The sequence below is a fragment of the Eublepharis macularius genome, chromosome 12, assembly GCF_028583425.1.
Source record: "Eublepharis macularius isolate TG4126 chromosome 12, MPM_Emac_v1.0, whole genome shotgun sequence".
Classification (NCBI taxonomy): domain Eukaryota; kingdom Metazoa; phylum Chordata; class Lepidosauria; order Squamata; family Eublepharidae; genus Eublepharis; species Eublepharis macularius.
This window is the reverse complement of record NC_072801.1, coordinates 46539600-46565299: the sequence shown is the minus strand read 5'-3', so window position 1 is coordinate 46565299 and position 25700 is coordinate 46539600. Positions and strand designations below refer to the sequence as shown.

General features: G+C 44.1%; 2 protein-coding genes across 6 annotated transcripts in view; one reads left to right on the top strand and one right to left on the bottom strand.

Moving 5' to 3' along the window:
• The window catches only part of HDAC5 (histone deacetylase 5), a 149837-nt gene extending 146792 nt beyond the window's left edge, over positions 1-3045 (top strand). For all 4 annotated transcript variants that reach the window (XM_054992579.1, XM_054992577.1, XM_054992578.1 and 1 more), the window contains one exon: positions 1101-3045. In XM_054992579.1, coding sequence (XP_054848554.1) covers positions 1101-1140 — 40 coding nt within the window. In that variant the 3' untranslated portion in view covers positions 1141-3045. The remainder of the gene's footprint in view (positions 1-1100) is intronic.
• A 6985-nt stretch (positions 3046-10030) lies between these two features.
• G6PC3 (glucose-6-phosphatase catalytic subunit 3) lies at positions 10031-24008 on the bottom strand. 2 transcript variants are annotated; one of them, XM_054993421.1, is made up of 9 exons: positions 23777-24008; positions 21459-21567; positions 21250-21355; positions 19711-19936; positions 17550-17656; positions 16230-16320; positions 13946-14064; positions 12732-12873; positions 10031-11314 (listed from the first exon to the last, which is right to left on the bottom strand). In XM_054993421.1, exons 4-9 carry the CDS (start codon positions 19923-19925, stop codon positions 10957-10959), a joined length of 1032 nt encoding a protein of 343 aa, XP_054849396.1. In that variant the 5' UTR covers positions 19926-19936; positions 21250-21355; positions 21459-21567; positions 23777-24008; the 3' UTR covers positions 10031-10956. The 2 variants fall into 2 exon arrangements, with proteins under 2 accessions (XP_054849396.1, XP_054849397.1); XM_054993422.1 differs by lacking the exons at positions 21250-21355; positions 21459-21567; positions 23777-24008 and having other exon boundaries at positions 19767-19854.
• Between the last annotated feature and the right edge of the window lie 1692 nt (positions 24009-25700).

Genomic DNA, 25700 nt, shown 5'->3' with positions numbered 1-25700 from the left:
CAAACCAGTAGAGTGCTGTTTCGCAGCGAAACCATTTAACCACTGTGCTACAGCAGTTATCATTAAAAACTAAAGGAAATGCATCCTGTTGCAGAGATATGAAGTGTAAACTGATCCACTGAAATCCAAGACAACCAGTGGGGGGAGGGCATTAAATCCCCACTGATAGCCTGGGGGACTGAGACATGTCTAGCCATTGCAAGATAATGTTCAACACCCCCAGGGAAAAAATGAACACCTAAGAACCTTCATTTAGGGTGGAAGGATTGGGGCAGTCTCATCTTAGTCTGCAGGAGCTCCAAAAGCAGACAGATAGGTTAATGAGGAGTTTTTATAAAGGGGAAATTGAGGAAAGCAGAAGATATCCCACTGGCCTTTACCTCTAATGCATTAGCTTGACAATTTGGAGGGGAGAAGCAATGGCAAACCAGAGGGGGGATCCCAAGGGCAGTCACCTGCTGGATCATTCCTAGTCAATTTCATTCTGGGTCAGGGTTCCCTAAACAGCAGAGCAGCTCCTTGCCAATCTGTTGAACATCAACCAGGGCTGGGGCCCAGGGCAGAGAGTGCTCAGGACCCTCTCCCCCGTCACTCACACCTACTTCCTACTGCCACCCATATGTATTCCACCTGCTTGTGCATTCTTCCTCTGCCCTCATGTCCCCTCCCACCACCCACACAGCCATATACCTGCCCTTTCCTCAGTGGCAGTGGGTAGTGGTATGTGGCTGGAAGCGCTACTGCTGTGACCATCAGGAGCACTGCACCATCTGCACCCTTTTCCCTCATGTTGGGCAGCCCAGGTAGCTATAAGTGTAGAAGATGGAGGGCTTACAAGAGAAAGGTGGGTAAGTGGGTAAGGGCCAGTGGCAGTGAGACCTGCCAGTAGCCTAGGGGGCTGGCAGATGCCCCAACTCATGCTACACTGATGCCAACCTTAATTTCCACCTTGGATGCCAGCTTTAGTCAAACAAATGAGCAGAGCCACCACCCCATGCCCCGCTTGGGAAAGAGGCTGCACTCGTGGGAGGAAGGGAGTCTTGAGCTGGCAACAACAGAGGGCCATTAACCAGCTGTTCTTTGCCTTCCCCTTCCCACAGACAAACAGATGAGCCAATGGAGGCCGATCCCGTGTTGTGAAGTGCCAAGACTTCGATTTGTGTAGCTGTCACTCTGTGGGTTATAATTGGTCATTTGTGATTTCGTTTAAAACAACAACAAGAAGAAAACAAATTAATTTTTTTTATCTATTAAAAAAACAAGAAAAAAATAATTGCACTGGACAACATGAGCCCGTGTGTGCGTGATCGCGTCTGTCTCCTGGCATTTGTTCTCACCAGCATCACCATTTTGTCCTAACTCTTTGGGAATTTGTAAGGGGAATGGAGTGGGGAGGGGATTTCATGTGGGTATCTCCTCTGTTACTCCTTTCTTAGCAACCCTTCTTTCTCCCCAAACCCCTTCCTGGATTACCCTAGATAAAAGTTAATTTTTCCATAAATACACCCACGTACTGAGACCCCATCAGCTTTGTAGACGGTGGGGGGACCGGCTATATTTTCCCTGAAAAATTGTAGTTCTGTTCCTCTAGTCCATAGAACTGAATGGACACCTTAATTCCCTCCAGTTTATGGAGTGAAAGGAAACACATGGTTGTCAGGAAGGTTGCGGGGGGCGGGGACTGGCAGGACAGGTAGGGATGGACACATATGCTCCCATACCTCCAATCCTCTTGCCCCAAGGGCAGGAGGGAGACTGTTTTCTTTCCGCTTTAAGAGATTTTTTCTGATCAGCCTCAAGTCCCTGGAATTTTGCTGCCCTAGGCAGCTGTCCGTATCACCCCTTGGGTCTAGCCAGCCCTGCCCCTTCTTGCTGACTCTGTTATTGAAATGACATTTTTTTTCTACTTGGGTTATTTGCACATTGCGATGGGATTGAAGGCAAATTCACAGATGCATTTTCAAATATCTTTTCCTTATCTTCCCAGCTTCTAATTGTTAGCCATTCTCCCGTACCCCACCCCAGTCCACCCACCCCAGTCCACCCCAGTCCACCCAAGTATTCTTGGGTGGACTGGGGTGCTTCTTGGCTATAATCTAAACTTTGTTGCCTAAATCTATCTTCTTCCTGATCCATTTAGCTGTAAAATGTCCCTCAGTATATATAATTCTAAATGACTCTCTAAAAGAAGCCCCCAAGCTGAGGAGAAAGGAAAAATGTGTGCCTTTAAGTAATTTTTGTTAATGCCTTAATTTCCCTGTGAGTTCACTACTTCTCCAGATAACCCATACACCTTCCTTCTCTCTCCCTCTCCCTCCACCCCCTTCTTAGTTTACTTTCTCTAAGGGAGACAACCCCATACAAATATGGAAAAGAATCACATGTAATGCCCCAACATGTTGGCCCTGATCCGGCTCTAGTCGTGCGTAAACAATATGTTAACATGTGACTAGTTGCACGATAGAATGTTCTTCCCATTCAAAGCAATGCCATGCCAATAGACCACATCCAATTTATGTCTGCAGTTCCCAGTCCAGCAAGTGACACATGTGTGAGCAAGCCTGTTTACAAGCATGGGTCTCCTTAGCTGGATCAGGGCATGTGTAATTAAATCCCTTTTGTAATTAAGAGTGTGCTTATGTTGACTGTTTCATGACCAATGCTTTCTAGAGACTCTCTCTCTCTTTTCTTTCTGTTGTCACTGTTTGAAAGACTCATCACTTACTGTAAATAATTTGATTTCTTGTATCACGTGCACAAACTTTGTTTCAATGAAACTGTCCATTCATAAAGAAAAAAAAAGAAAAAGGAGATAATTCTTTTTGCTGTTACTACTTCACCAGCCAAAAAAAATATAGAGCAACTTTAGCTTTTAAAAAGAAATGGATATAAAGAAAAAAGGTATATAATTTTATTACAGATGTATTATTTAATAGTATTTTTTTAACGTGTACCACGAAACTCTCCTTTCCTTTGGAAAGTCTTTGCCAGCTGGGGTAATGCACAGAAAGAGAGTCAAAGGGGCTTGCTGGGATTGTTTTTACTAATTCAGGGCAATGGGATTTGTAAGTTGGGAGGGGGGGTGATGGGGAGGGAAGGGGAAGTCGTGGAATGTAAGACTGTGGTGTGTTTTTAACTGCACTTTGGTTGCTAATCTTGCCAGGGTCTGTTTTTAGGAGTCTTCGGGCTTGTGTTCGGGTTTAGCTTTCTGAAGTGTCCCACGTGGGGATGTTCCCTCCCAGGGGGTTTCTTAGGAGATAATCATGCTCTTATGTCTGTGGCAACTGAAAAGTCAGGTCCAAACAGTGCCTTCCTTCCCTCTCTCCCTCCCTCCACTCCTGGTTTGGCACTACAACAGACATTTAGTAGCCCACTCCAGATAACTGCAGAGGGACAAGGCAGGCCTTCTCAGCAGCCAGTTGTCCTGATTTACCAAAGTCCGTGGTTTAAGACTGGTTCCTTCCACATGCTGTACTGGGTGTGTAAAACCCTGCTGGGATGTGTGTGAGCACACAGAGAGAGTTGGAGATGGAGGCCTCATCCAGGGGGAAGCAGGGTAAATGAAAGCCTGTACATAGCTCACTGGACCCCTTTGTGGCAGCCTTTTGCCCACATATCTTGTTTTCCACATATGGGACTGTGTTTGGTGGATGCAAGAGCGAGGGATACGTCCTGGGACAGGCAGCATCACCTGGAACCAGATCCCGGTTAGCAGTGGATAAGAGGCAGGGCTGAATCATCCTGAAAAAGCTCCTCTACAACTCTCTAAATTGGAGTGATCCAGACGCATCATTTGCATTAAGTTTTATGTTGGTATATTGGTTTTGCAGAGTCCTGTCTACTCTCCCAAAGGCTGTGTTATTGAAATGTTGAGAGGCAGGAACAGGCAAGGGGGATTTGCAAAGCCAATAATGTAAAAAAAACAACTCTGATTGATCCAGGAAAAAAAGAGAAACACATGTAGAGATGCCTTGTTATTGGATGTGCAACAGTTGGTTAGTCAGTTTGTTGAAAACCTTTTGATTGACTGCCAGGTGTGCCCCATGTAATTGGCAGAACATTTTTTTTAAAATTAATGATTTTAATGTATAAAATTCACAGTTGACAGGTGGCATCTTAAAAGAGGCATTCCCCTCTTTCTCACACACACAGTAGGAATGCCTCTTCTTAGACAGTACCTGCTACAACACAAATAAAGAAAGAATGCTTTCTGCCTTAGGCAGATAATCTGATTTAATCACTTTGTTTGGTCAGGTGACAGCCCTAAATTTATTGACAGGTTGCTTGGATCATTTCTGAGTAAGATGCAGAGATAAACCATGGGACTTTTGTTACAGACAGATGCAGCAGGGTAGAAATTGGACACTGTCTGGCATGTTAAGATAGTGAGAAGTATCTTAAAGCATGAATCAAGGGGGCTAAACAGAGAGGTGTTTCTGAGAACCTTTGATCATTGCTAAACTTCATTTCTGTGGGGGTTTTTAAATTATCCCATACACAAAAGTGTCATTTTTTTCACTCGGCATGAGGAAAAATAAGCCATAGCGGGACGTAGGAGCATTGAGGAACAAAGCCTTGTCCAGAAGGGTTATCAGTAAATCTATACCTGGTTTAAAATACCAGCTTATGCCATTGATAAGCAGAGGGGCATCCCTCTTTCTACATCTTAAGCACTACATCCCTTATTGTTTATCGGTGACAATAATATTGAGATCTATGTGGAACACTTGAGTGCTGCTTTTACGGCTTCTCCACCCCAGGTGCAAAGCTCAGCAGTCTCCTTGTCTTATTACGAACAACACTGTGAAAACACATTGCGCATGCATCAGTGCAATGGAGTTGCCAAATCCCTGGCTATGTTCAGGAGGTGTGCTAACATGGATGTTAAATAAACAGGCCTTTAAAAATGGCATCCGACTGAAAAGGCAGATCTCGGCTCCGCAGCCAAGGCTCTGCTCCAGCATTTTGGAGTCTTTATTAGTGGCAGCCCTTAACCATTCTGATATGTAAGATCATTTCCTAAGTGTAGATTCACCTTCTAGAGCTTCCTATATTCCTGGCTAGCACATTAGAGTGTAAACAGCAGGAATCGCCTTGGCCTTTCCTCACATAGATCAAGCCCGACTCTCCCTCCCCTTCACAATGCACTTATCGCCACATGCACTTTTCAGCCATTCAGACAATGATCTCTGTTCATCTGGCTTGTTTCTCTCCCTAGTCTTCGGGTAGTGGCAGGTTATCTGCCTTTCTTAAAAATGTAAAGCATAAAATGAACACTTCGTAACTTAGATATTTGTTAATCATTTTAAAATCCGTTTTAACAGCTGCAAAACTACTCTGGGGTTGTGCCATCCAAGCACTAGCCTATCAGCGCTGTGCAGCTAGCATCTAGTGCAGGCTATCAAAAGCTGTTTCCCATCGCTTTACCCTGGAAATGAAATTCTCCATCCGAGTGTATTTCCACAGTTGCTTAAACAATAAACAGATGTACACACTGTTAATTTACACTTAGCCAGATGTACAGGAATCAGGTATTAAAGGGAATTACAATGTTGTGTGGTTTTGCACCTTCCTAGGTGTCAGTTACTCTGTCTGCACACTGTATGGTCCATATGAACCTCCATTTTTTTCAGTGCGAACAGACAGGGGAATTCACATGGGTTGTGAATGTGTATTGTGTAGCTGATGGGGATTGGATACTCTGAAAGTATATCTCCTCCCCCAAGATATCCATCTGCCCTAGTTATCACATGGATGCATCACTAACGTTACAGGTATGCAAATGATGGAAAAAAGCATGCTATTATTTCCTCTCCACCCGCAAGTCTAGAATGATTGCCTACCCTTGTTTACCCTCCAGTAAATATTTTGATTGTTTAACACAAGTGGGGAAGAAAGGGATGTTAATGTATATTCAAGGATCGAAATCAGCTTTTTTTCAGGAGCTTTTTTTTAGAAATGCAGATCTTACTTTTATTGGTAAAGAGTTCAGGAACTGACCTGCTCAGGGCTTTTTTTCAGGTGGAACGTGGGGGAACGGAGTTCCGGAACCTCTTGAAAATGGTCACATGGCCGGTGGCCCCGCCCCCTGATCTCCAGGCAGAGGGGAGTTTAGATTGCCCTCCGCACCGCTGAATGGCGCGGAGGGCAATCTAAACTCCCCTCTGTCTGGAGATCAGGGGGCGGGGCCACCAGCCATGTGACCATTTTCTCTAAGGGCAACCTACTGAGTTCCACCACCTCTTTTCCCAGAAAAAAAGCCCTGGACCCGCTTAAGCCACTATACAAAATACATTAGGGGTAGAAATTGTCAATAACTAGGGAAGCCACTGGCCTCCTAATTTTTTGTTCTTTTGAGAAGCTGCACACTATTTAATCGTGTTTTCTGCTTCTCAGTGCTTCGTCTGCAGGTGGAGGTTCAGATTCATGCAGATTGTCACAGTTTTCAAGAGGGTGAGGTAGAACTGTCTGCTAAAACAGAAGTATTTGCCACGATGGGTCTAGCTCTTGAGGTGCCTTGAGTAAGATGAATTTTGTATTCATATTAACTTAAATAGAAAGCAGAGTGCAGGAGACAAACACACCAAGTATTGGGCCTTTTCACAAACTACTGAGACACTAGAAAAGGTCAGGGATCCCCAAGCACCTCTGCTGATAAATTTCCTGGCACTAATTTGTTTCTTCTCTTGACTTTCCTCCACCAAATTGGAACAGGAGGTGTTTCAGAAGAATTCAGGAGGCATCACATTGCGTGTGCAGGGAGCACACCCATTCAGAAAATCAGCTACTTCCATCATAGGAAAATGCTTGGTTTATAGTCTCCCAACATTTTTCCTGTATCCCATGGCAGCCATTTTGTGATTGCCTCCAGTCCTCAAGAAGCCATTTTGTGGTGGTGCCTCCACTCTGTTCTCCAAATTCCACAAGTGCCCATGGGATCAGTCAGATTTGGGACCCCCCCTCCCCAAACGCAAGCCAACTGAATTCCTAACTTCTTTCAAGAATGTTTGGTTCCTTTGAGGAATTTAAATTATCCCACACTTCCTTTCTTAGCTGAGACAGAAGCAAGGAAGGCTGAAACGGTAACAAAGCTTAAAAAACGGAGAGAAGCTCTTATGACCAAGATAGGTTCAGGGCAGGTATTAGGGATAAGGAAAATGAGGTATCAACTAAGGCCCCATGGACCTTGAGAGGATCCATTTATCACAATGCAGCAGCAGTGATCACAACCTGCCATTTCTCTGAGTGATGGTGTTGAGCCCACTGGGAGGATTAGGCCTCCCATCTTGGACATGGATGCCATCACTACAAGCATTTCAGCCTGAACGAGAGCTGGCAGCCATGGCTACTATGTGCATGCTACCATCTCCAGTTCAGTCACATGCACAAGCAAGCAGTGATGGATTTTAATAATAGGCACTGTCATCCAAAATGAGCTAGCTGATGTTCCTAGCAGGCAAGCATGGGAGAAGCAATGATAACTAGTAGTAGCCGCCACCGCCACCACCATGCCTTTGCCCTTCTCTACCATGCCTGGGAAGGGGTACTGCTAGATACCATCTGGCCAGGACCCCCTAAATTTGTAATCCCCTCCACCCTGGTTATTAAAAGAGTTGCTTGGTTCAAACATTCCATGAAACTATGTTTTAATTTAACTTACAGTTAGTGTGATTGTCTGTACATGGCAACTAACTGGTTGATTAGGATACATCAAACGAAGATTTTAAGCCATGGTTTGAAGTTGGCTTATTAGCATAATTAGCCTTAATTATGGTTTCCCATGACATATAAATGAATATCCTGGTTTGTTTCTTAGTGCCTTCTGCAGAGAAGAGCAAAAGCAATGAAATCAGCATTTGGAGAGGCAAAACAGAATATGGGTAACCATCTACAAACTGAATCCTTCCCCAAACTTGCCACAGTTAAAATAAAACATGGTTTATGTCTGTTCCAAGCCAGTGAGAATTCCGCTACTGCACAGCATGCTACCAGCATAGGTGGAATTGGAGGGAGGACAGTATTTTTTGCAGGCTTGTAAGCATTTTAATGTTTATCTGCACCAGGGTACAAAGGGAGGCAGTGCTCAGAAATACTCAGTCTCTTCCTGCTTGTCCACACAGACAATGCAGGCATTTCCCACATCTACACACAGCAGGTGTACAGTCCCTCATAGCACATATTTTCATGAATGCAGTTGTGGTTTGTGGCAAGATTCCCATGCAAACCTCACCTTGAGATCTGTATAAGGTGGCACGCTTGCTTCTGTTCCTGTGGCTGAACAACATACACAGGCTTTTTTGGGTTAAAAACAGAAATTGCATAACCCCTGGGGATTTGTGCGCATTACCAGGTTGCTAGATGCGGTTCTTCTCTTCTGTACTGCAGGATTTTGCAATTCCAGCACATCTATTTCGGCACATGGCTTGCATTCATCAGAACAGCAACCCCACTGCACCAAAGCAAAATACTATCTCCTTCTCTTCCTATTTATAAAGACAATTGTTACAGATATAAAATGAGCACCCCTCTTCCTACAGACACAAGACTCTCCAAAATCTGAAGTCAAACAAGGGTCTACAAAGAAGTTGCAAATAGGAAGGGTCAGCCATCTAGAGTCAGTTCTACCTTTTTATGGGGGAGGAAAGCAAAAATATCATCAGCCATTGTCTCACCTTAACTGTTTCTCTACTTGGAATTTACTTGAGGGGACAAGGCAGGGGCAAGAGTGGGAGCCCCTTTGAAAAGCCATTAGCACTTAGGACAATTACACAGAACCAGTTAGTTGTCTGTTGTGGGTCGCATTTTGTGGGTATCCCTTTATCCTAGGATTCCACGCCAGTATTAAATTTTGGGGTGGGTGGGCTGCTCTTCAGGAAGGAAGTGGGCATGGGGGTTGCTCTTCAGGAAGGGAATGGGCATGTTTATATTTTTCCCTCACAAGCCCCTTCCTGTGATATTGAAAGATGCCCCCACAAGTGGAAATATCTGTATTTTTTTTCTTTTTGCGTTTCCTCCTGCTTTCTGTCTCTCTCTCTCTCACACACACTCTGTTTATCTCGCTCTGGAAATGATTTTCAGTTGAGTATTTTGTAATATGTTCCAATGTTTGTCCTTGTGTAAATAAAATTGTTTCTGGCAATATTTTGTGGTAGAATTTCTGTGTGTGAGGCCTTCTGGCACTCTCTGTATATGTGTGAGTCTTGTCCTTCTTGACTGGGGGGATGTGTGTGGTGTGTCTTGCTATTCCAACCTACATTAGCTCTAACTAGCACTAGCAGCTCAGTTGCTGCAGGTATCTCAGAACTCCAGAAAGCATGGAACAAAGAAAGTAAAACATTTACAAAATGGTTGAACAAAATGGCTATGTAAGGCAGATGAGTGAGGGGAGCAGTAGAAGGGGGGAACAGCCTCCAGCTATAGAGTTTTCTTTTACAAAATGGTGTGTGTGTGAGTATAGAGCGAGGGTTGTCACGTTTCCTATTTCATAATCACAATGAGCTTTCTCCAAACGTTGGAAGGATGGTAGAAAACTACAATTGGAATGATGGGAAAATTCCCTTGCAGTGGAAGTTCTCTGCCGAGAAAGGACATCTAGATCAGGGGTCTCCAGCTACTGGTAGAGTGCCCAGTGCTGCAGAGTACCCTGTGCAACCTTGGGAAGACCCAGAACAAAACCACATAAAAGATCTGCTGCAGCCTTGTTAGTTTTTGTTTCATAGTATTTTTTTCTGCGCAGCTTAGCTGATGGCTTCATTTCTGGTGCTCTTCCTGGTCCGTGTTCTGTGTCCCGTGATAACGTGATAGGGGAGGGTGGGAGTAGCTCCGGATATTTGTTGTTCCTTAGAAGCAGCTCTCATTAAAGAAAAAGCTAGTGATACCAGATCTAGATCCTAGGCACAATCGATGTACAAAAACAAAAATGCCTGGAAAAACCTGGATTTCATTTCCCCTATATTTCTGAAAGTGTATGGTGAAGGTGTTTTATTTAGAAGAACAAACACTGAGAAATGTTGGAAATACAAGCTTGGATTTTCAGTTTATTACAATATCAAGGTTTTGATTTTAAAAAATAATACTTGATAAAGAATGAGAGGAGCACACCAAAATCTAGGACAGCAGTTGTTTTGTGTCTGAGGGGGTAGATCGCCTTTGGACCTCTTCATGCCACTACAATATTTGCCTCCTGCACTACCTCCTTGTAAAAAAAGCAGTGATGTTTCTTAACACATGTACATGGGTACATAACTGAGCTCGTTATGGAACATAGTGACTAAAAGAGGGAAGTCAGAGGCAGTCTGAAAGGCTTTACCAGTCTGAGTTGGATCACACAGTGATGACGGAGGAACAGAGATGCGTGCAGCCATGGCTACTAACATTGGAAATTTGAACCTGGAGGTGTTGGTTACCTGAGCAGGAAGCACTGAGGTTTTTCTATTGGGGAGAAGAGAACCCAGCAACTCCTGTCTTTATAGATCAAGTCTCACCTGACCTAATTCAGTAAGACAAGTTTTTAAAGAATAAGATTATCCCACTGCCATGCTAAGTAAAGAGTTTGCAGGACTCCTTCCTCCCTTCTCCATCACATATCTAACCTAAATCTTTGGTTTTCACTTTGAGACTTTAATATAAAGAGTAATTCCCTTGTATTTGTGAGTAGTGCACAGGGATGCTTTAGCTTGCAAATGATGGGGAGGGGGGCGGATTTGAAACAACATAAGTTTAAGATTGGGTGAAGAATTTTTGTTTGTTTTTAGACTAGCAGAGAAAATGCGATCATGGCGTGAGTGAATGAAAAAGCTGTACTTTCCAAAAGAACCGTTTTTGGTTGATACAGCATTTTCACCCATGGGAAAAAATGTGTCACAAAGCAAGATGAGAAATGTCCAAAGGTAAAACACTTTGATACATACTAGATTTGCCATCTATGCTCCTCAAGGGACGTGGATCCCCTGCTAGCTACTCTTGGTGTGGTGAGGTCTTGGAGGCCACAGCACATAGCAGTCTGGGCAGCAGTGCTACCACCACCCAAGGGAATGTGGCATATTTAACAAAGGTCAGCCCATACCAGAGAGCCACATTTTCCAGTTGCATTGTGTCACTCAAGACTTTCAGGACCACGGTGGCCAAGCTGGCACACCAGATTTTCTGAGTCCGGCTGAGCTTCTCCCATTTGAGCTGGGTGTAGTAAGAGGAGTGGAGAGCCAGCCCGAGCCCCAGGGTTGTAGCCACATCACGACTCAGTGACGCAAAGGGTCGTGTGTCAATGCGGACCCACTCAAGATTGGCACACCACTTGGTAGCAAGGTTGATTGACCTGGAGGGAACAAAGGGGAGACAGAAGTGAGTTGGGCTGATCCCTAGGTGAAGTCATTAAAACGAGTGTGATGCAGTTGTTAGAGCAACCTTTTTGAGCCTTTGGAATTCTGGCACACGGTGGTAGGTGCAACTACACAATGGCTGCTGCAGGAGGCAGGGCCAGCAACAAAATGTCAGGGAGCAAGGTCATACATAGCTCTAACAGTAACTCTTCAACATTTCAGGCAGATACTTTGTTTAACACGATGCCTTTCAAAATGAACGTATTTAAATGTTTTTCTACACAGGCTACCTTCAGTGATGCAGTGAAGATCCTTGTGCTGTTGTGGCAGCTGCTGCCAAAGCATTTTTTTTTTAAAAAAACTGCACTGCCAAGCAGAGGTGCTGCTGGGCAAAAGTCCCACCTAGTCCTGCCCACTTTCTGTAAAAACCTGATGGGTGCCAGGAAAGGTGTTGGTGGGTGCTATGGTACCCAGAGGCACCATGTTGAGTACTTCTGTGTTACAGGATTGTACTTAATACATGATTGGGCCATGATTCTGCTAATTCCCTCTTAGAGCCATCTATGCTGGAGGCTGTTAGTACATCCATTGGAAATGTATTCCACCATTTAATTACTTGTTGAGTAACATTGCATTACCGTCTGTCTTGTACCTAGTACTCTATGCTGAGCTTTTTGAGAAAAGCTAAGATAAAATACAATGAAATTAACAGCTTTTTACATTTCTGATGCAAGCTCCTGATTGGAAGAATATTCCCTTGCCGAATCATTTTTGTAAATGTTCCCGACTCATTTTAGCAAGTTCAGATCCCAAATCGGCCATTAAGCTTGCTTGATGACCTTGGACTAGTCTTTCTTAGCCTAATCTACTTCACGCAATGGTCGTGTGATGATAAATGAGGAAAGGGGGAACCTTGTACACTACTCTGAGCTCCTTGGAGGAAGGGTGGGATAAAAAATAACAGATAAATAGATATATTCCATGGATGTCATGTCAACATCACTAGTTGATTCAGACTGGCAATCAACATATGGATTAAGCAAAAGTCTCTTCCTTCTGCCCCAGACTAAGGCCGTTTCCAGATGGCCCCCCGCCTCGCGAAACGTCGCGCGTCGTCGCGCGTCGTTGCGCAGAAAACGCGAAATATCGCGTTTTCTCGCGCGAGTTTTGCGCGACGTCGCGCAAAACTCGCGCGAGAAAACGCGATATTTCGCGTTTTCTGCGCAACGACGCACGACGACGCGCGACGTTTCGCGAGGCGGGGGGCCGTCTGGAAACGGCCTAAGTGCCTTTAGTCCTGTTTGTTTGAGGGCCTCTTTAACAAGAACACCCAGGATACATTATGATACATTATGATTAAGGATTAATTGAGGCCTCTCTGGTCTGCCCCCTGTCCCTGTTTGCACAACTCACCAGCTCAGATCTATGCCAAGAGCTATCAAAGTCCAATAGGTTGTCAAGGTACTTAACAAAAGGAACAGCGAAGCCCACAGGTAGAAACTGAGTTCTCTCTCTAGGGGGACCCTGGATTCCAGCAGCCTGCCAACAGCAATTCCTAAACCAGGAGAGAGAAGAGAAGTTTTTATGACTGTTATCATCCAAGGTCTCTGAGTTCCACAGTCTTCCAGCTGTTGGCAAAGGGCCTCTTAAGTGTACAAGGTAGGTGGCAAAGGAGGCAGATCCCTAAAGCCCAGCTCAGCCCAGACTGCCCTATCTCGCAAACGTGTGGATGTGCTGCACAATTCAAATGTATCCCAGGAGTTCTAACTACTGCCTCTGAACACAGAGGTTCTCATTTCAGCATAGCTAGTAGCCATTGATGGCTCGCTCCTCCATGCATTTGTCAAATCCCATTTTAAAGCCAGCTAAATGAGTAGTCCTCACAACAACATATGGTAGTGATTTCAACAAATACTCTTTCAGGAAAGAAGTACTTCCTTATGGCTTCTTTCAGCAGTGGGGCCCCTTCAGTAGATGCAAAGCTGTGCCTGTTTGCTGGTGAACCGGTCAGAAATCCAACTAGTTTTATCTGTGGCTACTGTCCACCATGTCAGAATTGCCACAGTTCTCAGTCAAGACCACACCACTGTAAAATGCCCTGGGGCCTAACTAACACATTACTTTTTGTCAGGGATATCCTTGGGTTTGGTGGAGAGGCGTGTTCTGACATTCTGTGCTGCTCACATGCATGGGAGCCTGATTCTTCTTGGGAGCACAGCCTGCAGAAAGGGGGGGGGGGCTCAGAGCTTATTCCCCGAGGCCATTTTCCTGAACTGAAACAAACCTGTTGAGGGCTGCATATGTTCTGATGGGCTATATTTCCAAAATGGGGCAAATAACACCACCCTCAGGGGCATTTCAGGTTGAGAAAATGGCAGGGAGGGAAGTATACACCCCCTCTTTCTGTGCACTATGATCCCAACCCAAACTGGGCCTGCAGATACCTGTGAAGCATGTAATTCCAGACCATGCCTCTCCACCAAACCCAGGGCTGCACCCAGGAAAAACATAATGTGCACATAAGCCCTCGGAGGTGTGCAGGAAGAGACCTTTCTGGAAAGGATGATGTGTTATCCAAACGCACACATATTCAGTTACAATATCGGTGACTGTGCCAAGACACTCACCTGCCAGGATGCCAACAAGTACTTGATGGGGAAAATGAGCCAGGATGAAGATGCGTGAAAGTCCCACAGCCAGCAGGAGAAGGAGATAAACAATAAAGGGCAGTGCCTTTATCAGTTGGCTGTAAAGGAGGAGGGATGACATGGAAGGTTAGTTAAGAGGGGAGATGAGCTTTCTCTGCCCAGAGAAATAGCTGATCATCCTAAGCAGTTTAGAAAGCTACTTGGGTAAAGGTTTAGGACTAGGTCTATACTACTGTGTATATAGTTCATGCTGCCTATTGCTGTATGTAGGACCCTACTATGTAATTTTCTGCATTGTTTAACATGCCATGTTAATACTGATGTTTCACTTCAGTTCTGTTTTCAGATTTCTGGTTGATTCTAGATTTCTACAATACATATTGCATTGTTTATTGGATGCCCAATAATTTCTGTTTAATTGCATTGACTTACACTGAATAATCCACCTTGAGTCCCAGTGAAAAAGGCCAGACTATTAATAACATAAATATATTAAATTAAATCCTGATCCAGAGTCCAAAACCAGTTTCAATGTATCTTCTCTAGAATGTGAGAAGTGGGGGAAGAGTACCTCTGAGCATGTCCTTCCATGTATTGGCCTCAGCTGTGAATAAGAAACATCTCTCATTGAAACACAAGATCATTGGGGAGTTACCAGGGCTTTTTTTCTTGGAAAAGAGGTGGTGGAACTCAGTGGGTTGCCAGCACAGGGGGCAACTCTTGGCGGGAGGTGGTGCCCCTGGTACCACATGTGCGCACGCAAAGTGCATGCACGCTCCCAGGACCAATGACATCACTTTGGGTCAGCTAGAACAAGGGGGGAGGTTTTAAAAGTTTAAATCGCCCTCGGTGAAAATGGTCACCTGGCCAGTGGCCCCACCCCCTGATCTCCAGACAGAGGGGAGTTTAGATCACCCTCCATGCCACAGGCCATGTGACCATTTTCAAGAGGTTCTGGAACTCCGTTCCACCATGTTCCAGCTGAAAAAAAAGCCCTGAGAGTTACTAAGTAGAGTGCTGACATCAGTTCTGGAGCACTGATTCCACAGCGACAGCAATCTCTTTTCAAATTCTTACATACTTTGAAAGGATCTGAGCTCTGTGGTTCTACAGGAAGTAGCAGCAGCAAGCTGTCAAAAAGACACTTTATGAGTTTGGACTGACTGAGGAGCAAGTCCTGATAAAAGCCCAGGTGAGAGTAAGATGAAGTTGGCTTGCCTCTGGGGAGATAAGGCTGATCAGGACCTAAACTACCTAAAGGGCTGGACCAAAGGAAGAGTCCTGTGGCACTTGAAAAATGACCACATTTATGGCAGCAGCAACAGCTTTCATGAGCTGAGGTTCGAAAAATTTGCCTACCACAAATGTGGTTATCTTGAAGACACTGCAGGACTCATGTTTTTCTTGCAACAGACTAACACAGCTACCCCACTGGAATTTATATTCTGAAAATTTCCTAATGCAACGGCTGGGCAGAAGGCACCATTGGGTAGGTCCCAGTCAGAGCATCAGCTTCTGAATGTCTCATCCCGATAGGATGTCTGGTATTAAGTGTTATTTTCTGACTTTACTGCCAAACACTTAAATCCATGGCTTGGGTTAGATCCAACCAGCTTTTATGTTGGTGAAAAAGGAAGGAGGGAGTCCCATTTGATCATCCAAAAAGGCTGTGCTGGAGAGAGCATACGGCCTGCATGGGCAACATGCATGTGGAATGGGGGGGAAGGGGCTTCAGTAAAACAGAACTGAGTGAGCAAAAAAGCTAGGTGGATCCAACCTCATGTTACAATGGATTTATCCTAAAAAGGGAGTGTTCTAGTTTTATCTGTCACTCCTAAAATGACAAAGGGACCCTAATTCCTTTTCAATGGAATGGACCACCACACCCTGTAGCAATGCATGTCATGAGTTAATTACCTGGTGAAGCAATCCCTCCTTTTGTCTACCTTGATCTCACTGCCAATCAGTGGTGATTACTTCTAGCATTTCCAGCACCACCCAATTTTTCTGGGGCTTGTAGTCAAGCCATTTGTTAACAAGGCCTTCCCATACCCCACCTTAGAGTATCCAGATTCCCAATCTTCCAGACCCCTGATTTGTAACCTACTCTCAACACTGTGCACTGTACAAGAGTGGATTATTGGCTACTCCAAAAGAGAGATTCTTTTCTTTTTAAAAATGCATCAGTTAAACACAAATTATTGTAAAACCAAAAGAGGAAGGGGTGACTTGGAATTTGAGTCAGCAGGATAGGGAAATATACCTCTTGGAACGCTGGAATGACCATGCAGACAAAGTGGTGACAACTGGCCACAGTGCGGCTCCAGTGATCATACAGTGGCCTGAGGGACTGCCTGCAAAACAAAAGACACGAATTTCTCTTTGATCCTTTCAGAACCGATCTTTCTCTCCTCTGTTCTCGTATTAGAGAAAAATACTTCAAATAATGGTATGTGATAAGGTGGAGGAGGCAGGGTTTCTCCCCACCCTTTCAGGTTATAAAACCCACATGCATCCCCCACTCCACACCTCACCTTTACAAGGAAACCAGAGAATGTTTGAATATATATATTTATTCCCCCCAAATCAAGTATAACTTAGCTACTTGACACCTCAACAGAACTAAACAAAACACAGTACAGACCTCAGTAAACTCCACAAAATATAAAAACAGCAGAGAACAGCCTATTGACTTTGAAGCCACTCTGGTGCTCATCAGACTGACAGGGAAAAACACTCTCTTTCATCAAAAAGGCTTTACAATTATTAGCCAAGAACACAAACACAGTCCCATTATATGTCACAGATCGATCTTCCACACAGATGTGGTATTCAGTGGCCTTTACTCCAGGCCAAAATTTCATCTTGTCAAAAATCCTGGTCAGCTATTTCTGTCCAGTCTTCTTATGAGGGGGCATGTGAGTAAACAAAAAAAAAAAACTCCAGTGACTGTACTTTCTTCAAACCACAAGGATATAATCATCTTTTTTTCCCCAGATGGGATATAATTGTACAGTCCCTCAAGGACAGCTGAAGTGATTTTCCAGAACTTTACAATGCTAAAGCCTGTTTTTTCACTTGGGTAGGCAAAGATTCTGTCATTTGTTTCTAGACCATACCCTTAACATGGCATAAAGAAAGAATCTGGAGTCTCATGTGCAAGGGCTAAGTAGAGTTGCGAATCTCAAGGTAGGTCCTAAAGTTTCCCCAGAATGATGATGGAACTCCAGACGACAGAGATCCATCCACCTGGAGGAAATGACAGCTCCTAAGGAGATCACACCCCACTGAGCTCTCTCTCCTCCACAGCCTCCACCCCGCCCCCCAAATCTCCAGTTTCATTCAAGGCCATTTGGAGAAGCCAGCTGGTGCCAAGAAACACATCAGTGTTCACCATGACACCCAGTGGGGATCACAAAGGTGTAATAGACCTTTAACTTGTTTACGGAAGACGTCATTGGCTGTATCTTCAATAAAGAACAGCTACTCTTAAGGAATGAAGGACCCTGGACCCCTGCCCCCATCCTTAAACCACACATTTCTGATCAACTAAAGTTTTAGACCTTCATGTTGAATTACCAACCTGGCCCCGTTTCACAGGATGCAGGGAACTGCTGGAGAGAGACTGCCCTGTGACTGGAAAATCCAGATTCGAACACCCACCAGAAGGGCCTTTCACCAAATAAGAACCTTGGGAAAGTGAAAAGAAAAGGGGGAAATATCACAGAAGCAGCAAGCTGGGAGCTATCTGCCAATCTAGAAGCAGGCAATCTGGAATCAAAACAGCAGTATGGAAGGTGTGGAGCTTGCAGCGGTGATATCCGCAGCAGGCCATTTTGAAGGGTGGCCTTCCTGTATCTAGATTTTTATACTCATCTTTTCTCCCCAACAAAGGCCCAAAGTGGCTTACAACATTGTTTTCCATACCTTCATTTTATTCGCAGCCACAACTCTGTGAAGTAGGTTAGGCTGAGAGATGGTGACTAGCCCAAGGTGAGCTTCCATGGCAGAGTAGACTAGAGATTGAAACCTGGGTCTCCTAGATCCTAGTCTGAATCTAATTGCTACCCATGGTGGCCTTCTGGCTAACATATCAGACACCTTAAAAAGGGGACATCACACTTTTGACAAAAACAAAACAACACAAGATACAAATCGGCATAAGCATTCTCCTCTCCCCCAAATTTATCCTGACAATAATCCTGTGAAGTAGGGTTAGGTGCAACTGACCCAAGGCTACTCAGTGAGCTTTCAAACCAGTCCTCAGTCAGCAATCAAACCACTACATGACACTGTTTCCCAATGCCCTTGGCCTGCATGTTTAGGAATGCTAGAAAATAATTAGCATTTGCTACCTCAGTCACCTTTACAAAGACCCTATAAACAGATTACCCCCAGATGGAGGGCTAAACTAATAATGGCTGGATAGATCCAACCAACTTTTCTGGAGGTGAAAAAGTAAGAAGGGATTCCTTTGACCACCTAAATAGGCTATGCTGGGGATCATATGATCTGTATGGGCAAAACCCATGTGGGACAGGGGCTGGAGTATGGAGGGGAATTGGGTGAGATTGAATGAAAAAGCTGGTTGGATCCAACTCTTTTGACTAATGATATCCTGACCAAGATGAGATTTGACTTGTGAACTTCCCTGCTCATGAACATAACCACATGTAGCTACAGCAGCCTTCAATTTATTTAATTCTTAACGTGACCAAATGTGTAGATGCTTAAATCTAGAGACTGGGGCCATGGAGTGGCATAACATTTCCCCCCCTATAAATCTGAGGTTTGCAGAAATATCTGAACTCTAAAAAAATCCTTAATCCCCTGCCCAATAATAGAAGCAGCATCTGTAGCTTTAAGAAACAAATGTCCCTACTAGACAACCACAACAGTATTGCCAAGACTTCCAGAATTGGTCAGTAAAAAGTAGGGGAAGAGGGCAGGGTGCTTTCCAAGGTTGTTTTGGCCTTTAAAGAAAGACTCATTGGGGCCAGACTCATAGCAATTGTTGTGTAACTTGCCACCATCTGTCTTGCATGGCTTACCCAGGTCCAGCTGCTTGTTACTGTTCAACAGCAGCCACCCCAAGAAAGCCAGTGTGGTGCAGTGGTGAGAGTTTCACACTAGGGTCCGGGAAACCCATGTTCAAACCATCAACCTGCCAGGGAAGCTCATTGGGTGACCTTGGGTCAGTCACACATTCTCAACCTAACGTATCTCATAGGATTGCTGTGCAGAGAAAATAATAACAACTGTGCTTACATACTGCTCTTCTAGACAGATTAGTGCCCCACCCAGAGCAGTGAACAAGTTAATGTTATTATTATCCCCACAATACAGCTGGGGAGCTGGGCTGAGAGGAGTGGCTTACCCAAGGCCACCTACTGAGCTCATGGCAGTAGTGAGATTTAAACCAAGCTGATTCACAGCTGAACCAGTGATATAAGTTGCTTTAGGTCCCCACTGTGGAGAAAGTGAGGTACAAATGAACTAAATAAATAATAAATATAGCTGAAGATAGGGGGCAAGTAAAAGGTAAGTTGGTTGCTGGGTGGGAAGAACAGAAAGAAGCAGGGAAATATGAGGATCACGTAGGATACCATGAGGAAGGAAATGCTGTGGGAAGCAGGATACAGGGGGAAATGAGATGCCTTTGCAAATTCTAGCAGGTCCCAAGCTTGTATGTTCCTAAAACCCATTCCTGCAATATTGCTTTATGATCCTTACTCGCGCCTCACCATTTAGAGACTAAATTGAGCCATTCAGAGATTAAGCCCAGCCACAGCACTTTTACCCCAACCTTCTGATCCAAGAAATAAGCAATCGGAAAATAGATGACGAAGATGCATTTGGGGTCACCCAAGAAGGTCACCCAAAGCCAGAAATCCTCCAAGCAGGGCACTGTCTGCAGCATCTCTGCAAACCAAATCCCATTGCGGTAGAAAGCATCCATGATAGGTGAGGCTTCAACAAAAAAGAACAGGGAGGCACGTTAGAAAATTTTCACTCAAAGGCACAAACAGGGCAGGATGGCGGTTTTGCATTGCAAACTTTAAGTGGTTTTAACCCAGTGTTGCTGTCCTGGCTTCTCCCAAGGAACTTTGGGAATCGGAGCCAGTTCCAAGGATTTTTGGCCCCCTAGGTGGACTATGACTTTGGTGACCCTCCCATTATCTTTTTTTTTTAAATTATTGGATGGGTTTACAAACATAAACATAAAAATCGTTATCATTTTCCACCCCATTCCATTTTCCCCATCCTTCCCCCCCCCTTTTTTCTGGTGACTCCCAGCAGTTTTCTATACCCAACTTAAGCTAAAGAATATATCATATAAATTCTTAAAGTCTATAATATATATCTGTGTTATACATACTAATCTAATCTATTTACTTATCTTAACTATCTACCCTTAATATACTACTTATCTTAATTAAAAGTATAAAAATTATATAAGTATATAGTAAGTACATATACTAACTAAAAAAAAGATACATATATATGTGTAATATACTATTCCTTAGATACCTATTATCTATATTATAGATCTAATCTTTCTATTACATCACTAAAATATCATATATACTCCCTATAACCTATTCAACCTTATTATTCAATCTTATACTTTCCCCTATGAATATACTTTCTTATTCTTACCCTTTTAATACTATAATACTATAACTCTATACTAATCCAATAGGATACAGTAAAATATACCCCCTTTTGACCTTACGTAAGTTTCTATCTCCCCTTTAATTTTCCAAAGACCACAATTTCCCGTTCATGTCCCACTTTTTCTGTGACCCTCCCATTATCAATATACATACAAAATGTAACCAAGATAAGCATAGTGACAGGCCACAACAGAAATAATTGGTAAGCATATCTGAGTTGTACATAGAAATGGCCACAGATTGTTTCACTTGCATTCCATAGTCATTTAATCCTACTGTTTACATTTTTTCTCTTATTATTACACGTGTGTATGTCCATAATTGGGCATTCACTATGGCCACATTTCTTATGGCCCTCCTTGTCCACGTGGCTGATTTTTAAGACCGTGTAACACATTAAACCACAGGACACCAGAATCACTGTTTGTTTAAGCATTATCAAAGCCAAGTCTGAAGCCATTTTAATATTGCTTGACAATAACAATCACATGTAAGCATGCATGAATCTTTCCCATATATTTTTTCAATAATTCTGTGTTTGTCTATGCACCCAAAATAACAACTACTTTCCTTATGTTTATCACCCTTTGCATTCATGTTCCTCACCTGGTTTATCAGATTATTGGGCCTCTTTTTCAGATGACGGCAGTCCAATTTATTAAAGAAACTGATGCATTTATATTATGAATTTGAACAAACTCAGCATAGAACCCTAAAGAAAATGTTTTTTAAAAGTTAGTTAAAGCTTGCACTGATGTGTTGGGTAAATGGGTGCAGGGGAGATAAGGGAGATAAGTTAAAATAGGCTGACTGACCTTTAAAAGGTGTGTGGGCTTTAGCATTGTTCAGTCATGTTCTAAAGAGAATAGGAGGAGGATCCTGGTGATTTAATACAAAACTGAGGAAATCTCCTTCCTATTTTCCCTGTTGTAAAAAAAAATGGATAAACCAGAAAAAGTTAAATCCAAGCTGGCTGTATCTGAGTTTGAACATACTTTCATTTCCCAAATCAAGACTATCCCATAATAGTTTCAGGTGCATAGCGGTGCTGGTCTGCAATAGAAAAGCAAGATTTGGATCCAGTAAGCACCGTGAAGACTAACTAGATTTCCAGGGTATGAGCTTTCGAGAATCACAACTGCCTTTTTCAGGTATCTGACTGAAGGGAGCTTTACCCTGGAAATCTGGTGGGTTTTTAAGGTGCTACTGGACCCAAATCTTCCTCTGTCCCATAATAGTAATCCATTGTCTGAAGAAGCAAATGAAAGATCAACCCGCTCTTTCCAAGGGCAGCAATGCTACACATCCTTACCAGTTAGCGAATCCTACTGAACACTTCAGAGGATTTAGGCTTGCCCCTTTCCGAAGGCTACTTTGAGGCAAGCGGAGCCTTTGAGTTTGGGCCGCCCAGTCACCCCAGCAGCTGCCTCCAGCTCCAAGCAGCAGCAGATTTGTGCAGGAGGAAAGGGCAGGAGCTGTGCTTGGGGGACAGCCCCCAAGCCTGAAGGCAGCGGCTGGATGCAGCCCCAAAGGTGCTTGTGACACCCCCATCCTCTGGATGCTCTTCAGTGTGATGCACCAGGCACTTTGCCAGGCTTTTTTTTAAAATTCACTCCCAAAAAAGGGAAGAACAGACCCATTTGCCACACCATAGGCCTCTGGGCTGTTGAACACAATAGACTCTTCATCGGTCTGCCCCGGCACCCCTTAAAGTCTGGTGCTCTAGGCAACTAGTTTTTATTTATTTACTTGTATTTCATTTATAGCTTGCTTTTATCTCCAATGGAGACCCAAAGGGGCTTATTCTTTTCTCTTCCGTTGTATCTTCACAACCTAGATGATGGAGAGAGAGAGAGAGACTGGCTCAAGGTCACCTGCAAGCCTCCATGGCAGAATGAGGATTTGAACCTGGGTTTCCCAGATGCTGACACTCCAGCCACTACACCACACTTCCCATATGCTGCTCATTGTCATGTCCTGCAGGAACAAGCCGAGCCCCACTGGAGCTAGCCCTGCACAGGGGCTCAACTCGCATCTATCTGACCATAGCAAGAAGGGATGTCGCTTTCTCCTTTGCCTCTGCAGGAGAGGAAGGCAGCAGAATCCCAGTGGTACATCGGCACCTTCCTCGCTGGGGTGCCTCAGGCTTGGGCGAAGAGACGGCTCTAGGTTTCATCTTACAATACAAATGAAAACTAAAAGCAGGTTCAAGTTAATGCCCCACATTTATGTAGTATTTTCGAGCAGGGATGAAAGGAAGCCAGCATACACCTGTATTCAGTACCAATACCTACTCCCACCTTTAGCTCTGAACCCCTCCTTGGTAGGGTTGCCAGCCTCCAAGTGGCACCTGAAGATCTCCTGGAATTGCAACTGATCTCCAAGTGACAGAGATCAGTTCCTCTGGAGAAAATGGATGCTTTAGAGAGTGGCCTTTATGGCATTATAACCTCTCCACCCCCCACCCCCACCCCGCCCCATCTCCAGATCTCCAGGAATTTCCCAGCCCGGAGCTGGCAACCCTTCCTGAGAGACAGCACGAGTAAGAAATTGGTCTCTTTCAAAGACTGCATATACACGACCTTGCTAGCTGCACAACAACCAGGCAAGGTAGGCCATTGTTATCATTCGTGGTTAGTCTTGCTCTATCTACGCCAGAGGAGAAATTCAACGCTGAAACTTCCCGATTTTGCGGCAAGCCACTACCCTGCCTCCACCGGCGAGCATGACTTTCCACAAGGATCTCTGGAAATGATAACATTGTGGTCAGCCATAAGATTTCTATTAGCGAGCGCCAGGCTTTTCACAGAGCGACGATTTCCAGGGTCCTTAGGGATGGGGGATGCGGGGGATCTGTGAAAAGGCACGCGAGACTTTTCCCCCAACAGCACCAGCCTGGCATGGCCGCCTTTTGTTTTTACAAAAGATGCTCCCGGAGACGTGACGATTTTACAAAAGACGCGCTCGGATTTTACAAAAGATGCTCCCGGAGACGTGACGATGCTCCGGGACATTTATTCAATCGACAGTATGCCCATTGCACCCCGTAGGCGCAGAACAGCCTGCGCTGAAGGGGACAAATTCTGTGCGCACTGACCAAGGAGAAAGTCCCATTAATCGTAGTGAAACTTACTTCCGTGTAAAAAAAATGGGTTTGTCACCAAGTAGAGCAAACGAGGTGACCGTATCGCAACCGACCCTTTCTTCTTCCCCCAGCTCAAAGTCACTTTCCACGCTTTCTCTTTGCCCCCTTTAAACCCTCTCATTCACCACCGCCCTTTCCATTCATTGTCACCCCTCCGGTTACCTGAAACCGCTTCTTCATGACATTGACCTGAAAACTACATTTCCCAGAAGCCTCCGAGACAAAGGGGGGGTCGGCTTCAGACTCAACTACTGGGCGGACTCGAGGACAGACTTCTAAACTCTCGTTATAAACGCCGGGATTAACCTACCGTTTCCCCCCGCGGATGTTTTCTGCAGTGTTTCTAGACTACATCATATACCTGAATGGATCTATATATGCAGCACCATATATTTATTTTAAAATTGCTACACCGAAAGCAAACAAGATGAAGCAATGGGGAACAAACACTAAAACAAATTTCAGTGTTACAATGCAATAAAATATAAATCACATTATAATATATTAATCTATTACTATATATTGATAACTTTTGAAGAAGTATTCAGTGTTGCTGTTTCGGGGACGGTCTAGACATTCTCACAAATAAATAACAAACAGGGAGTCCTTTGTGTATTACATATGCAGCATCATATCTTTATATCAAAAAGAGTCCAGTAGCACCTTCAAGACTAACCAATTTTATTGTATTTTATTGTAGTATAAGCTTTCAAGAATCAAGTTCTCTTCATCAGATGCATGGTACAGAAACTGGTCAAATATAGAAGAGGAGGGGGGAGGAGCGGAGGAGAGAGAAGATGCAATTAGGGGGGGAGAGGGCGGATGCAACCAAAACATTCCTTTGCTAGTAAATATAAACATCTCCTTTTGGTATGGAGATTAATTGGCTTGTGTGAGGCTTCAAAGGAGTTTGCCGTGTTTGCTGCTACAAACCAACACCGCAAACTCCTTTGAAGCCTCACACAAGCCAATTAATCTCCATACCAAAAGGAGATGTTTATATTTACTAGCAAAGGAATGTTTTGGTTGCATCCGCCCTCTCCCCCCCTAATTGCATCTTCTCTCTCCTCCCCTCCTCTTCTATATTTGACCAGTTTCTGTACCATGCATCTGATGAAGAGAACTTGATTCTCGAAAGCTTATGCTACAATAAAATTGGTTAGTCTTAAAGGTGCTACTGGACTCTTTTTGATTTTGCTACCACAGACTAACACGGCTAACTCCTCTGCATATATTTATATATAACCCTGGCTCCCTTTAGAGCTTCCCATTGTAGCTTAGACTGGAGTAACTTTACAGAAGATTGCAGAGTTAAGTATGTAATGAAGATTTCAGAAGCCTATTGAACACTGAACTTGAAAAGAAAGATTCAACGGTCTGGTCCCTGGGCTCATTTTCTAGATAATGGTTTAATTGCATAATAAAAGCTCTGTGGTTGAGGCCTCGCTCCATCAAGGGCACATTTGTTGTAAAGCAGCCACTTTCCCCCCTACTGCCATAGTATTTTGCTGTTGGGGAAATGCAATTCGTGGTTAGAGAACTGAATCTTGTGTGGCAGATGAACTCTAGTTACAAGGGATGCTCTAGACATTTAAATCTAGACATCCAGCAGCTGTGACTGAATTGAGTTTAGTGTTCCCTTCATGGGCTAATCTGACACCTACTGGTTTCTTATAACCGCTTTCTCTACTCCTCCCCCACTTCCCTCCTTTTATGTTACTCTTCTGAGCTTTTCCATGTATGTATGTATGTATGTATGTATGTATGTATGTATGTATGTATGTATGTATGTATGTATGTATGTACGCACCATTGAGCTGCAAGCCAGCAAGGGGCTTTTTAAGCAAACAAGAAGCAGGGATGGTTTGCCAGTGCTTTCCTCTGCAAAGTCTTCCTTGGTGGTTCTCCATTC